Source organism: Harpia harpyja, chromosome 20 (assembly GCF_026419915.1).
Source record: "Harpia harpyja isolate bHarHar1 chromosome 20, bHarHar1 primary haplotype, whole genome shotgun sequence".
In the NCBI taxonomy this organism is placed as follows: domain Eukaryota; kingdom Metazoa; phylum Chordata; class Aves; order Accipitriformes; family Accipitridae; genus Harpia; species Harpia harpyja.
Window position 1 is genome coordinate 21,879,605 of NC_068959.1, and position 16,455 is coordinate 21,896,059.

At 48.4% G+C, this 16,455-nt stretch overlaps 1 protein-coding gene across 7 annotated transcripts in view; it reads left to right on the forward strand.

Annotated features, from left to right (window-relative positions):
- PSD2 (pleckstrin and Sec7 domain containing 2) overlaps positions 1-16,455 on the forward strand; it is an 89,190-nt gene that overhangs the window by 61,831 nt on the left and 10,904 nt on the right. For 6 of the 7 annotated variants that reach the window (XM_052816570.1, XM_052816573.1, XM_052816571.1 and 3 more), the window contains 5 exons: positions 913-973; positions 8,191-8,281; positions 9,437-9,480; positions 13,062-13,252; positions 14,449-14,519. In XM_052816570.1, coding sequence (XP_052672530.1) covers positions 913-973; positions 8,191-8,281; positions 9,437-9,480; positions 13,062-13,252; positions 14,449-14,519 — 458 coding nt within the window. The remainder of the gene's footprint in view (positions 1-912; positions 974-8,190; positions 8,282-9,436; positions 9,481-13,061; positions 13,253-14,448; positions 14,520-16,455) is intronic. The other variant, XM_052816574.1, reaches the window with a different exon arrangement.

A 16,455-nucleotide genomic window follows, 5' to 3' on the forward strand; every position in this document is an offset into this window, starting at 1 on the left:
CTTCCCCAGCCAGGCCTGGGGTAAGTCACACCCTGACCCTAGGGCAGCAATTCATAGAGCAGGATGCACGAGGGAAATAAGCCAGGAGCATCATGTCATGTCTTGCTTGGTCTGTGGAGCAACCCATCTGTGTGAGCACGCCAACTCATGCCAAGAGCAGGGCCAAAGACCAAGGCTGTAGTATTTCTGAACCTGCCTCCTCCCTGGTGCTCTCTAGCTCTTTTGTGAGGTCCTTGGCAAGGACTAGTTGATGTGCCAGACTGCATTTACATCTCACTGTTGTGAGGTGGTGTGTGGCAACTGGTCTCTTGAGCTTGAATAGTTTCAGGATACAGCATGGTTTTGAAATAACAGCAAGCCACCAGGCAGCATGGTAAAGAAGAGGGTGCTGTACTGTCTCAAATGGAAGGAAAACTTCATGTGAGTTTTGTTAAGTCAAAGAGCCAAAAACGCTGCACTAATTTTTAGTAATGTTTGTTGAACAACTCAAGAGCTTACAGGCTGCCTGGGAATGATGGCTAAAGACCTCAGGACAAACCCCTGAGGTGACTGTGATCAACTGGGGGCAAACTAGCTCTGTTTGCCAGGGTCTCTGCCCCATTCTACAATGGCATTGGCACAAAACAGATATGGAGGAAGACTCAGCAGAAAGTCTGGTCTCTAGAAAGCCATTGACAAAACTGCTTTAAAGTAAATTCTCTGGTGATTGTTTCAGAAAAAGGTAAAGTTTTAAAGAAAAGAGGATATCTTTTTTTTAAACTATCTTATGCAGTTGAAGGAAACAGGTATTCTTTAAGGTTCCCAGACATAGCAACTAGCCTTGGTTTTGCAATGGGTGGGCTGCCAAGACAGCAAACACCAAAACTGCATGGGAAGGGGAGTAATCATACCCATCTGACTTGTGTGTTTCAGATGGGATTCATACGCTCACCTGCGCCCTGATGCTGCTAAACACAGACCTTCACGGCCATGTAAGTAGTACTTGGAGAGGCATCCTTCCTTTTTTCCTTCCCAGTATAGAGGTCTGTCCCCTTATGCGGGATGTGTTGCTGGAAAATTGAGATAGGATGGCAGAGAGTACTCTGACCAGCTCCAGGGGGAATTTTGGGTGCCAGGCCCAGACCTGGGGACAGTCCTCTTAGTGTCTCACTCCCACACTCAAGCCAAAGGCATATCTCCTGCTGACATCTGTTATCTTGTACAGGCACAGGCAATGCAGCTTTCTTCCCAGGACCAGTTGCACGCATCAGCCCTGTCCCAGGTCTTCATCGCCAGTCTCTGTGGGGCTGGCAAACAGCAGCACCAATTGTGCTGCTATTTCTTGCGGTGCAGACACCTGAGGCTTCTCTCATCCCAGAAACTGCTGCAAGGGAGTCAGTACTTTCATGCAGGTCTAGATTTGATCTTTCTTTCCCAAAACATGAACTAGGTCCCAGTTGTTCCTTTTCCTCAAGGTGTAACAGAAAGCCACTAGAGAGTTTCATATCAGAGAGGCCTCTGGACAAAGAGCAGGGTGAGCAGAGCTCAGTGCCCAAAGGTGTGGCTGGAAAACAGCAGAGGCTGCAAGATCTTTCACCACCTTTTAGAGGCGTTTTCAGGCAGCATAGGTTGGATTTGTTCCTAAAAGTGTACAGGGCAGAGCAGAGTGGGAGGGAAAATAACTGCAGAGGGGAGATGGGACTGGCCGTAGGGGCCAGCACTGGGACATTGTGTACCCTTGGAGACCCCTGTTATAGCATACATCTGGGAGAGGGTATGGGGGTATGGCTTGTTGTAGCAGCCTGTGCATGTGAAACCTACACACCCTTTTTCTGCCCCACAAGCCCATGATTTCCAAGCTGTATGATCAGAGTTCTCTTCCGCCTCCAGCTGGTAACAATTCATTGTGCATCTGCAGAGGCTTGCCCTGATTTTCTCTTCATTAGACTGTTAATGAGGGGACAGTAGGCCATAACCTAGCTCTTTTTTTGCATACTGGTTTATAATCACCTTTGAAAGGAGCCTTTTTCTGTGAGGGTGGGAAGAGGACCTTACATGAGTGCTCTTCACCTTTGACAGCAAAGATGCAAAGGCCACCAGCTTCACTGGTGCAATCCTGTCAGTCCTCCTGGGAGACCCTCCCCATCATTAGGGCACAGATACTGCCTTCATGACTGGCAAGGTTTGAACACAGCAGTCAGTGAAGGGAAATACTGGTCTCTGCAAGACCATCCTTTCCAGACGTGCGCTGTAGCCTGCACCAAGCTGGCTACAGCTGCCATGGCCTCATCCTTTGAGGAACAGGCAGCCTGTGACCAGTGTTACACCGGCCACTGGGTCCGTTCCCACCCACATGTCTGCCAGTAACATGTCTAGACAAAGTGTCTCTGCACGCGGTGGGATAGCAATGGGGCTGGCTTCTGGGAGGGTCTCACAAAGCATTCATCCTTCCACCGAAATGGTTGGAGCCAAGGAAATATTTTCATCAAAGCATTTCCTGCAACAGCAAAAGCAGCATTGTGGCAGAAGGCAAACTATGCAACTTCACTCCAAAGTGATCTTACTATTTTGTCTAGTTTTTTTTTAATTAAAAAAAAAATCCTAAATATGTCTCTGGGAAGATAAAAATTATTGAAAAGGCCAAAAAAACCCTAAACCTCCAAAACCTTACCATTTCTATTTTTCATTGACAAGCTGGCTAAGAAGCTTGATAAGAAGAAATGATCTCATGCTATCTAGGCAAAGAAAAAAATAGCTTTCTTTTGACCAGGTGTAGAAATGCCTGAGCTTTTCTTTGAAAAATCTTCTCTTTATTTTTCCGCATGTGTAACATTAATTTCTTCTTCTCCTTCTCCTCCTTTTTTTTTTTTTATTTCCTTCTGCTCCTGGAACCTCTCTTTCTGCTCTTTAACCCTTTACCAGGTGGTAAGTGCAGTCATTCTAGTGTTTTGCTTTAAAGCACTGGCTTTTGACTTGTTTTTTCTGTGTTAAAAAAAAAAAAGGATTTTTGTTTGTCTGGATTCCTAAGTGGTTGTGCAGTGTCCTTCACTACTTAGCAACCCATTGGCAGCTGATATGCATCACATGAAATTCTCCTTGTGTAAAGGAACCTCCATAAACTGCAGCATACCTGGGATTGTGTGACTTGATCTCTCACCTCTTTTTGTTAAAGATGCTGTCACGATATTGCATATCACTTGTTATTTTATTTCCTTTTTTAGTATTGTGTGTGTTTCAGTGTTTTACTGTGCATTGCCATCGAGTGGGAAATTCCTTTGGTTAGGAAAAGATGGTTGATGTGTCTCTGTAAAGGGGCAGTTCCCTACAGCAGTGTGTCTAGAATGGGCTAGTTCACCATTCCAGCAATGACCATCACATATACTGAGTCCAGGCTTAAAAGTAATGAGACTGGCTTTAAAACATGAGATTTGCACCTGGCCACACTGGAGTTTTGCCTTAGTACTGTTGATTTTCTACCACAGGTACACTCAGACCCTGTTTCCAAACTGTCTAGAAAACTTACTGTCTTTAAAATGAGACACTCCATTTTCATAGAATCACCTGGAGTTGGTGTTTAAAAGCCAGCATTACAAGCCTTGTAGTATAAACCAGGTTGTTGCAACTCTCTACCTTGCTCTGCTGGTGCTGTTTGAGCTCCAGGAGATCTTATGACAAAATAAGTACTCTTCTGCTCCATCTCTGCTCCTTGGAGACAAAGCTTTGGGATGTCTCCTCTTCAACTGTCAGTGTTATCCCTCCTTGTTCAGAACTGCTGGCCATGGAAGGACAGTGACAAATCAACACCTATGCATCACCAGCACTCATGGTTGCATTTTGGTACTTTAGCAAAGCCCAGCTTCTGGAGTCACATTGTAATGTGACAAGCTTTAGCTTTTGTTCAAAAAGCAGGCCAGCAGCTCTCATGGCCACTGAACAAAGTTTGAAATGGGATCCCTAGCAGCTCCTAACTCCACATGTCCCTCGCTATTAATCTTACAAACCCTGTGATATTCTCCTTAAGCCAAGCTTATGGTTTGGTGTTAGCAATAGTGCTGTGTTAGCAGCACTGGGAGAGCAGAAGAGCTCTGAGGTATGAGCAGCTGCTGGTGTCACCTGCAGAATGACACCAGTCTGCCCACAGCAGCTATGCATGGCCCAGGGGTCATTGGTACCCAAAATTTGCAGGTTTGTTCCCTGCAGTGGGGTGATTTTGTTTCTGCAGCCTAGAACACATCCACTACCAGATCCCTTGGTCCAGTCAGACCAATGACCCTCGCTTCATGCTGAAGCGTAAATGTAGTTGTTTGGGTTTTTTCCCCTGAAGATTAGTATTTAGGAGAGGTCAAAAGAGCCTGAGTAAAAGCAGGGCCTGCTAGGGGCATGAGGCTCGTGCTGAGGAGCTCACAGGAGATGTACTCCACTCACCACTTTGCAGCTGAGATGTTTGATGCCTGGGGCCTCTAGCCCAGAAGCTCAAGTGGTTTAACAGCTCACAGACTGCTGGGGGGAGCACTCCAGATAGTCACCCTTCATGGCCTCTGACCCCCAGGAACTGTTTCTCCTCTTGCGCCTTTCACATGGCACCTGCTTTTCCCACTGAGCACCCAGCTCCATACTCACTGGCCCAGCCTCCTAAGGCTGGAACTTGGCAACAGCCAAGGGATGCCAGGCTACAGCCCAGAGTCTTCTAGAGGTGGATAGAGCCATCCTGGACACTTCAGGAGATGGTCTGCGATCATCTTGGATGAGTCAGCTCAGCAGCAGATGGCTGAGGCCCAGAGGAGGCAAGAACCCAATTGTAAACAGGGGAGTTAGTTAGTTACACTGGGTTGAAACAATGGGGTGGCAGGATCAGCCCTGTCTACCCTTCATCAGATCAATCTCATCCTTCCTAATTTTTTCTTATGCACTCTAACCACCATTGTGCACCTTGTCTCTGCTTCTCTCCATTCTCATACACTGTTTGCACCCATCCACCTCTGTCTATCCATTCCCATGCTGTCTCTACCCATTCATCTAACTATCCATCCCTTCTCATCTACTTAATCCACTGTTTGCTCGCTCACTCTCCATCCAAGCACACCATGCTGATTGTCTGATAGTGATTTCTCATGCTTTGCTGCATGGCCTGGAGCAAGCAAAGATGGGAAGAAGTTCTTTTCTGCCAGGGGGACATATCAGGAATAGTAGCTACATGTGGCTGTGAAGCAGCCTCGCTGCTTGTTCTATTGCTGGTAAGTGATTGATGCTCCACAAAAAATCAAAATGCCCCCATCTGTGTGGCTGGCCAGAAATGAAGATGCATCTCCCTGCCCAGCGGTCCCAGTTCAGCAAGGGATATAGAACATCTGATCACTGAGCTTTGAGGTGTGCAGATACATTCACCTGAAGATTATGTCCACATGGGATGATCTTGCTGAATCAGCAAGGTGGCCTACTGTATGAGAAGGCACCCCACTGCGCCCTCATAGTGACTCTTTCCAGAGTTGTTCCTAGGATTCCCTATACTTGCTAAATACTGTTGCAGTGTGTGAAAGCTCAGGCAGCCCCTGGTGCTGGTGCCATTGATAATGAGGCAGTTGTGATCACAGAACTGTTTCTTTGCAAGTGTTGATCAAGTGAAGCTGTGAAGTCCGTGTCTTTTTGTTTTCTCTGTTCAGATGGTGTTGATTTGGAGGCACTTGCAGGGCTTTGTATTTGACTGGCTGGCTCCAGGCCACTTCTCAAAGCAGCAAGCTGAAGTGTTAAGGTATCGTTGACTTGAGGTTGTATTGCATCTGAGCCACCCCAGCATCCTGTGCTCAGTCCTACTGACAGGCAGCCTGAATCCTGCCCCCGACTCTGCAGTGCTTCAACAGTCTTGTCCAACAAGCTGATTCATAGTATTAGCATCCTTGCTGGAGCTTTCTCATCACCTCTTCTGGCTGTCAAAGAAAGGGTATGTTTTCATCCTTCTCAATTGCTCAGCAATTAGCTGCTTTTCCACAGTGTGGCTGCTGTCTCCAAGCTCAGAGATCTTCTTGCACAAGAGAAAGAGACAAATCACAGAATAAAAAGCCATCCCCTGGGATTAATATATGTCTTGGACACAATATGTGAGAAACCCAAAGAAGGGCCTGCAAGGCTGGTAACTTGTGCCACTTTATCTCACTGTATCCACTCACTTCCTAAAATGTGTTGGCCTCCGCATTCATTGCTGGATCACTGCAACAAGATCTCTGCAGGCAGAAAGACCTGTGCTGTGCACTCTGCTTTCCTGCCTCAAGGCAGGGGTAGAAGTAGTCACCTTCTCTCTGTGCAAAGTAATTTGGTGCCTCAGGGTCTCAGGCAACACAGTTACCTCACCTCCAAACTCCCTCCCTTGTGGAAGTTCATTACTGCATTTTTTAATGCGCTCTCTCACCCTCCTTCCTTTCTCCATTCACATGCCTTTGTGCTGCTGGCTTTTTTTTTTTTTTGGCTGTAATTCACCAGCCAGCAAGTACACAAATCTCTCTTCTCTCTTCTGATAAAACCTAGCATGTCTGCAGGTTTCCCCACAGCTCTTCTTCAGCTAGTGTACCCCCTGAGCACTAGCTGGCAGTAGCCTCTAGCTATCAGGCATCAGCTGTGGGTCTCCCTGTGAGAAAGCAGAGAGCCTCATGTTGTGCTGCACTGTGTCCCAAGGCACTGCAGATTTGTAACAGTGCTTTATTCCTCTTTTTCTTGATCTCTCAAGGGTGCCAGCTCATCTGGAGGTGGCACTGACAGGAGGCATAATTAAGAGTATGAGACAGAGCTGCTCAAAGGCAGCGCTGACTCCCTGTGTAGCCAAAGAGTATGTCTGCACACACAGATGGTGGGTGTGTGGGGGGCCATTGTGGGCTAATCCCAAGGCCTCACTCTTTGCTGATGCTTTCACCTGGGGAGAAGCCTCCAGGTCATCTGTTGTGCATGTTTGTGGGCAGGGGTTTCTGGTGTCAGTCTCTGTCAAGAGGTTATTTTCTTGCACAGAGGATGCATCTTGCCCTGCAGGGCACCTCCTATATCATCTGCTGCAGCTTCATCCCCTCCCAGTGACCCATGGAGGCCCTTCTTCCTCACTGAGTCCCTAAGCAGGCTCCTGGCTCCGCTGTTCTTGGCCATCCTCCCAGGTCCTCCTGGATGGCCACCCTGTTGATACCTTGATGCAGAGTCCACCCAGTGTCAGGATGCTGTTGGGATCTTTAGGACCACTGGTGGCAGCTCGTGCTCTCCTCTCACTAACTCCATTGTCCACTCCATGTGATGTCACCACAGGGTCTGTCCTTGGGGACTTCACTCCAGGGTGTGAAGGCTGCAATATGACATGGCACTGGAGACACCTATCTTTCCTTTGTGGTATCAGACTCCTTTTTCTGAACCCTACAATTCTCACTGACTCCTCCACACCTCTGCTCCACTCCTTTGGAGAGGTAGGATTGCAGGGGGAGGCTTGAAAAAAGGCTGCCTGCCTCCAGCCCCTCGACCCTTGCAGGCTGAGAGTGACTCACCTGCTATGATGAGAGGTAAAGGGTTTGGGAAGACAGATGCCACAGACTGATATCAGGGGTGCCAGATGACCTGGCAGCATCAGCACCAAATAGTCTTGGCATTAGAACCTTGGCATTGTTCCAGGTTGTGAGATTCTCCCAGTGTACGTGTATTGCCCTCACATGCCACAGTACTCAAGTTCACACAGTACCAGTAGCAGGATCATCTCTTTTCGTAATGGCAATCAAAAATAACAGTTTCTGTGAAGGACAAGTAATTGCCCAATGCTGGCTGTCTTCAGATGCTGACACTGCATACTCACACAATGTCACACACGGCAGGCTTGGAGACACATCCAAGCGTTGCAATTTCAAGGCAGTCTGAGTACTTGTCTTGGGTTTTGAGACACAGACTGTGTACCAGGACCAACCTGGAGACCAGAGGTGAGATCACTTAGAAAGTTTGGAGCAAGAGCTAGAGAGGTTATTTTCAGGTGTTTTATCTCCACCATTAAAAAAGAGGTCATTTGAAAGGTTTGGGTGCTGGCATGAGCAAATAAAGCAAAGAGCACAATAGAAAATCAGAGCAGAAGACCTTTCAGCTTTGCGCTCTTGGGGCAAACCCAGGCTTCACCACTACATATAAAATTGTTCTTTAAAAGACACTCTGATTAAAGTCAAAACTCTCCAGAAGTTTAATGAGCTGCTTCTTTGCCTTACAGAATATTGGCAAAAAGATGTCATGTCAACAGTTCATAGCAAACCTGGATGGCCTGAACGATGGGAAGGACTTTGCAAAGGATTTGCTGAAGGTAACATGATATAAATAGACAGTGGGATACTGTCATTATTATTGTAGTGCCACCTAGTCCTGCTGGGACACTCTGAGCCCTTGAATCAGCATTTTCCAGTGCACAATTGTTTCATTAGAAGAATTGTAACCCACATGGATAGCTTCTGCTAACTCACAGTGAACCACCAGAGATCTGTTCCCTGGTGGTGTTTTATCCAGATTTGTGTCATATCTGCCCTCAGAGCATACCAGGGGTCCCTCTGCCCCACGGTAGCTCTGTGATGCAGCAGAAAATGTACAGAACAAGGTACCCCCTGCCCCCAGATATGACCATCTGGCACTGATACTTTTATCTGCCTTTACTTCCATGTAATTAGATGTAGTGTTCCAACACAACTAGTTCAGTACCATGGGATATTGGTTGAACACCGCAAAGTGAGTATTTTCTCCTTCCACGTGGTTTAACACCACCACTCTTGCCTGCACCTGCTGCAGATCCAGCAATCTGACCTGGATTTTGCTGTATGGAAGGAGGTTGAAATGACCAGTGCCATATCAGGGGTGTCACATTGTGCTTTAGATGACACCCCCACCTGCCAGCAGACCTCACCCTACCCCACCCCTCAGTGTGGTCAGGGCCACCTCCACATTTTGTTTTCCTAGCCCATTCCTGCTTCTTTCTCACTGCCCCAGGGAAGTAACTGGAATTTTGCACAGGAGGAACTGGAAAAGCTAATCCCCAAGGTCACTCATTCCTACCCTGCTTCTCAGGGCAGCATTCAAGCCTCCACTGTCCCTTTCCCCTAGTCAAGACACTGGAGGTGTCTTGGTGTACCCCAGAGTCTTCTACCATCTTTGCGTAGGCCAGGATTCACTCAGGACTAGTTGCAGCACCTAGAATTAGTCAAAAATATCATATACAGGCTCCTGACCAAGGCTGGCTGCCAGATCCCTCTGCTGCTGACATGTCCAGTCCAATACCTATCATGGCACATAGACAAAAAAGGGTCGAGCAGGACACCAGTTGTCCGTCTCATTGGTGAATACTTCTCCAGGACAGTTCAGCAAGGAAGGTATCTCTCCAAGAACACAGACAGAGTGTGGAGGAGATGGTCTCCACCACCCAGACATGTCTTCCATGAGAGACACAGCTAATACCATGTTCTTGTTTCAGACACTATATAACTCCATCAAGAATGAGAAGCTGGAGTGGGCCATGTAAGTATACGTTAAGCATTTGAGAGAGAGTGTGTCTTTCAAAGTAGCTCACAGGTCTTGAGTCAAGTTTTTAGCCCCAGAAGCTCCCAGAACATTTCCTGCCAAGCCCTTAAGCACTGAAGTCCCTCCTGTAGGCAAGTTAGATTTATTTATGGCTTAGACACAAAAGCAGATGGGGAGGTTGGTGGCAGTCAGTGGACACAGGGTCCACAGGCATGATCTAAAGGAAGGGAATGCCCTCTTTGTTTACTATTACACCTATAAAATGCTGGTCCCACTCCAGGTGCTTCAGAGGTCTTTGCACAAGGAGCTCAAGATTTGGGGTTATTTTGGTCACTGAGACTTTCCATCTCTTCCACATAGTTTCTTCTGGAAATAGTATCAGAGAATCACTCAAGCAGGAAGGGACCTTGCAAGATCTCCAGTCCAGCTTCCTCCTCGAAGTATTGTCAACACTGAATTCAGACCAGGATGCTCAGGGCTTTGTTCAGTTTGATCCTGAAAACCTCCAAGGATAGAGAACCCACAGCCCCTCTGGATCCGTGAACCAATGCTTAATTATTCTGAGAGTGATATTTTTTTCTTATCCATTCGAAACCACTGTTGTTTTGACTTATGCCCACTGTCTCTTGTCCTCCTGCCATGCACCATAGTGAAGAACCTGGCTTTGTCCCCTCGATAACCTCCTCACACATATTGGAAGGCTGCCATGGGTCCCCAAAACCCATCTCTTCTCTAGGTTGGACAAGTGCAGTTCCCTTAGCCACTTCTTACATAGCAAGTGCTCCAGTCCCCAGGCATCTTGGTGGCCTCTGCTGAACTCTCTCCTTGTTGATGGCCTTTCCTGTATTGGGGGCCCAATACTGTTTGCTGTATCAAGATATGATGTAATGAGTGCAGAGTAGAGGAGGATGATCAGTTCTCTTAGCCTCCTCACTGTGCCGCTGTTACACAGCCCAGAATGCTCTTGGCCTCTGTTTCTGCCAGGACACACTGGCTGGCTCCTGTTCATCTTGCTGTTCACCAGGAGCCCCAGGGCCTTTTCTGCAGAGCTGCTCCCCAGCCAGTCAGCCCCGGCCAACCCTCCTTCAGGACCAGTGCAGTACTAGGGTGTTGCATTTGGTGAGGCTCCTGTCCCTCTGAGCGGTGGCCCTGTACCTCTCATTTTTACGTCATCCACAAGCTCGATGAGATGCACTCTGTCTCCTCCAGATCATCATTTGTTACTCTGAAACAAGTCTGGGAACAGCTAGCATGGTGGCCTCCGTGACAGGTTCACGCAGCACCTTCCTCAGCCCTTCTTCCCTTGCTCTGGTTGCTACCCAGCCCCTGCCCAGAGCACAGGCCAGGACCCTCAGCAAGGGGTGTGCTGTGCTCCCCAGCCCCAAAGCCTCCCCACCACTGCTGTGGGGAAGCCCATGACAGACCTGGGGCCTTAAGCTAACACAGTGGACATTTCTCTTCTCCTCTCCTCTCCTCTCCTTCTCTCCCCTCCCCTCAGATCTCTCTTGTCTCCAGAGGGTTGTGGAACTGAGCAGGTTGTTCTGGGCCATTAGCTCTATCACCTGCTCTTCTCCTCATATTGTCCTGGCCAGAAAAGTGTCTGGAGACAGTTTGATCCTACCTCCCTCCCCAACTACCTGGGTTAAGCTTTGCAGAGCAGGAGCCTCCATTGCCAGCCATGTCCCCAATGGCAGCAGTGCTCACTGTGGGCCAGTGTCTCCTTTGGAAAGGACACAGCCAGCCGGTGGCCCTGCAAGGGCAGTGGTTTCTTAGTGGGTCACGTAGCATCGGTTTCACTTTAAAAATAATTTTGCATGGCATCTATGTGAGAGGAAAGCAGCAATGCCAGCTCTGCAGCAAAGGCCGCATCAGCGGGTGGACGTAGTCGCGAGAGGGAGCCCTGCAGCTCCGCAGAAGGTGCCGGTGGGACAGTTTACATAAGAGGAGTTCAGCAGAAGTGCATCTGCTCGCTGGATGCGGGCAGTGGTTACACAATGCCTGCCAGCACATGCTCCCTGGCTTGAGCACATCCGAGGGATGTCAGCCCCCCGCGATGTCCTGCCGCAGCGGTGCAGTTCCAGTCAGCAGCATCTAGCCCCCCTCCTGCCCTCCTCCACCCACCCCGCTTGTATCCTTGCTCCCCCTCATTCACCCCACCCTGACCTGGGACCTGCCTTGCTGCAGGGTGTCCTGCTTGGCTGCAGATGGACAGGCTGCAACACGAGAGACCTCTCAGCTCCTCTGCTGTGGGACAGATGCTCCCTGACGTGGGGTACCTGTTTTTCTTTCGGAGATGTGGCACTGAGTTGTAACCTTGCACAGGCGAGACCCTCTTCTCCCTGCTTGCTTCTGCCTTCTGTCCTTGCCCATCCCAGGGAATGAAATGCCCTTGCTCACAAAGCCCAACTGGACAGGCAGGTATATGACCACCAGCAAGCAGGAGCTCAGAGGGTGCAGCTCAGAGAACTGAGCCCCGCTAACTCCCCACCCAGGTGCAGTGTCTGGGCTCTGCCTAAGCCTCAGGACTCCTGTGGGTGCTGAGGGCTGAGAAATCATTCTTCTCTTCCAAGAGGTGTCTGATGCTTTGGCCATGTACTTGCTGCAGGTGGGGAAGTGTGTTTTTTTTACTGCTTACATCCCAGCTAGTGGATTCATCCCTGAGTCACTCCTCAGCCGAGGTTTGGTCCCAGTCTAATCTGCAACCTAAGGTGACCACTCATACCATTTAGACATTGACATGTATCACACAGGGCAGAAATTCACTGTTTGCTCTCCCTCCTTAATGTCCCAGGGACACTGGGAAATATCACTTCCTGTACAAGTTCTAGTTGCTATTTGCCAGAGTATGTTTTACTCCAACCAGGAAGAGGCAGGCTTGGTGGAGTCAGTGGACACTTCCATAAGCTGCTCAGCCCGTGCTGCCCAGGGTCCAGGACCAGGAGATCTGTGAGAGAAGCAGTTTTTATGGAAATGACCAGCACTTCTTGCTCTCTGCTGGCCCACCCTGAGGACACAAAAGGGGAGCTGATGTATAACCTATTCCAGGGTTTGTGATTTTTTGATCAAGTGGCCCATCTCCCTAATGTCTGCAGAGCTTTTGCTCCTTAGAGATGCAGAGGACATTCCTCAAGCTCCTTCAGCACCTAGGAGGCCCCAGGGACTGCCTCTCAGAGGTTGAGAAACCCCAGTGATACCTGGTCTGCAGCAAAAGACCTCCTTAAGCTCTGATTTCAGGGCACAAAATTGGAGACTGTCCCTGTGAAATGCTTGTAGTCCTCAGCAATGGTGTGTCTGCTGTTCCCTGGTGTTCAGACAAGCACCCATTCCCTTACCTGTTTTGAGTAACCTCACAGTGGGACCACTGGGACAGTTACCTGCCACCCATGCTCCTCCCAGCTATGTCCAGGTCACCACCATTGGCACACTCTGTGTGTTACAGTTCCTGCGTCTCCTTTCATTTTCTTTCTCTGACTTAGCCTTGTAATAAATAACTCTCTTTAAAACCAAAGCAGATAGTGCACACTGTGACCCAACCCACGTGTCCTCCACTCAATCTCTTCTCTGACTTTGTTTCCAAGTGATGAGGACGAGTTGAGGAAATCACTCTCGGAGCTGGTAGATGACAAATTCGGAGCCAGTGCGAAGAAAGTGACAAGGATTGTTGACAGCAGCAACCCCTTCCTGGACATCCCCCAAGCGCTGAACGCAGTCACCTACAAGCACGGTGTCCTCACACGTAAAACCCATGCAGACATGGATGGGAAGAGAAGTACGTGTTAATGGGACAGGAGGAGATGTGCCCCAGGCAGTACCAGAACCTTGCCCTAGCCTTCTCCCTGGCTCTCCTGCTGAAGGCATTTCCTCACTGCATCCCAGGGAACACAAGAGAGATCCCTAGATCCATGAGTGCCAGGGCAGAGGGAAAGGAGGGTGTTTTGAGGCATTTATAGACATGACTGTTTTCAGGAGGCCTCAGTCTTCCCTTCTCACTGCCAAGGAACCTAACAGTGCCTGTCCCACACAGATAGACCTGGTCTTCCATCCTGTTCATGGGCATAATCCTGAATCCCACACTCTGAGCAATGGGGTGAGGGTGGTTCCACAGCAGTTGTCCACCCCAGCCCTGACCTTGGGGACAGTCTGGTCTTTGAAGCTTTGTTCCTGTCCATATTCTGCCATGTGCTGGAAACAGCTGCCATGTGCTGGCTGGGCAACAGGATGCCTCCTAGCTCTGCTGTCAGCATATGGGATTACAGAAAAGGTAAAGGAAAATATATTTGGGAACTGTTAATGAGCAGAGATTAATGAAACCTTGGATAACCCCTTTTGCTAACTGATATGATTGGCCCAGTCACTGCAGCTGATTAAAAGTCTTGAGTAGAGATTACCACCAAAGGCCTCCCTTGCTTCCAGCAATTTCTTAATAGCCCATGCCTGGAGGATTAGCTGTCTTGTGGTGATGTAGATGGCTCCCCTCACCTCCCACCCCTCTCCAGCTTCCAGTAAGCTCTCTGTCCCCAAGTCCATCAAGACGGCTGGTGTTAATGCCCCCTCCTCAGTGGAACAGAAGCTGCCTTATCCAGGGTATGTCTGCCTAACTCATCTGAAGCAGAGGAGCTCAGGGAATGTCTCTGCTCCTCAAGCATTTAGTCCAAGGAACATGAACCTGGGTTTGGAGGAGCAGGCACTTCCTGCACGTGTCCACTGGTACCCCTATACCAACTCATCTCTGGTTTTGACCTGCTTGTGTTCCTGCTGGGAGGCTGCATCTCCCAGCCCATGCCTCTCAAACACATATCCCTGCAGACAAGCCACTCATAAGCAATAGCTTGGAGGTATATGAGCTCTGGGCATCACTGCATGCCTCTGGTGTGTCAAGAGAAGGGTTGGTTTTGCCAGAAATGTGAAGGTCAAGCAGCACTGGCAGAAGCAGACATATATAATTAAATGTTCTTCCTTTTTTAGCTCCCAGAGGAAGAAGAGGTTGGAAGAAATTTTATGCTGTGCTTAAAGGGACCATCCTTTATTTACAAAAGGTAACCGTGGTGGACTATCCCATATGCTGTTTCATGCTGTCTCCAAAACAGTCATGCTGCCCTAAGCAGGAGACCCATAGATGCAAGTAGAGGTGAATCCATGTCCTAATGCATGCATGCACATCTACAGAGCTCCTCCAGAGACCAGTATACAGAACTGGAGGATGCCATCATCTTTGGTGGTGGTGTTCATGCTAAGGGCACTATTCACATCCTGAAAAGAGGGCTATGCAGAAGAAGTATGGAAGAGGGAATATTGAGGCAAGATTTCTGCAGAAGTGTCCCAGCAAGTAGGAGCTGTTGGGGAGGATGAATGAACAGGTGATACGGAATAGGTGAAATAGGATGTTGGAGAGACATGCAATAGGAAGCTGAAGAGGTGGAGCATCAGACCAGTCTTATCCTGCCTATTGTTTTATTTGCTGGCATAGATCTGATTATGAGCAGCTTCACTGAGTCTGGTGTGGACCATGCTTAAAGTTTCTCTTCTCCTTCAGGACCTTGCTGAGCTGGTTCCTTCCATGGGTTGCCAAGTGACACTTTCTGCCTCTCTTCATCTCTGTTTGTTCTGTAGCCACCTCTAGTCAACACAAGTATGAATCCCAGGTCCTCGTGGGAGGCAAAGTCACCATGGAAGGGCTTCCCTGCATGCTATAGCATTCAGCTCTCTGCCTTTCAAGACACTTGGATGCTAGGAGGATTTCCATGGATAGTCTATTCTGTGGGAAAATCCAAGGAGCCTGGATAGGGGCTCACTTGAATGTCAGTGTGAGCCAGCCAGGGATGCCAAATGTCTGTTCATCATGCAACAGCATAACCCACTGAACTAGGTCTGAACTACCTTAGTAGCACATGCTGTGCAGTAACCCATTGAACTCACCTTGCTGGAACAGCACTCCCTGTGGGTAGATGTTTCTATGTATTGCAGTATTATCTCCAAAGCAATGTCAGTAAACAAACATTGGATTATATAAGAAAGGCAGAAAGATCCTCAGGGCAGCACGGAATTATGACTCAGAACTCGTAGCACACCCCAATGATTCTCGTGTTTTGCCAGATTCTATGGCACATGTCACAAAGCCAACAGAAATCTGGCAGCAGCCGATCGTAATTTACAGTACGGGTTGCTCTTAGCCAAGTGGTATTTTTACAGCCTTGCCACTCTCTCCTGCAGCTGAGGGAAGCTGCAGCATACAGGAGAGCCCAGATCTCCAGCCCTCTAAGTGTGGCATTCTTCAAGTCAGTGGCACTCTTACATCTCAGTCTCTTGTCTTGTTAAAGTCTCCACAAAGGGTCCACCGAAGAGGTCCTCGTGCTGACCTTGGGTGATGCATGAGGATTTAACTTGTACAGCGCTACCATCAACATTTAATTTTATGACAGTTTTTCTATGGGGAAAAAAAAACAATTTCATCAAAATCACAGGAACCATTTAGATCTAAATGAATTTTTCACCAAGGACTTCTAGGGCATGTCTCTTGGGATGAGTCTGTTGAGGGGGTATATATTTGGAATGAAATACACTTTCAGGACAGAATTTTCTTCCCATGCTGGACCAAAATCCAGATTAGTGAAGATTTTCTTGACTGCTTGGACAGCACTAGAAGGAGCCATGAAGCCAACACTGAGTGTCATTGCTGCTGATGGGGCAGAGGGGTTGGGTTTTCTTTGCTGTACAAGGCTAGCAGCAGTAACCAGCCAGACTGTTATATTACCATAGTTCATTATGTTACTACTAGGTGTTTAGAATTTAAAAAGAGAGTGAGGATGAGATGGATGTGGCAGTTAGAAGGCCAATGTTCTTGTCTAGATGACCTTCAGGAGCAAATGGTTAAGAGACTGAGGGCTTTCTTTATGAACAAGGACTGAAGAAGAAAAACACCTAAGATTTGGCTAGGTTATGAAAATGTCTGATAAATAACAGCCGTGACTGATG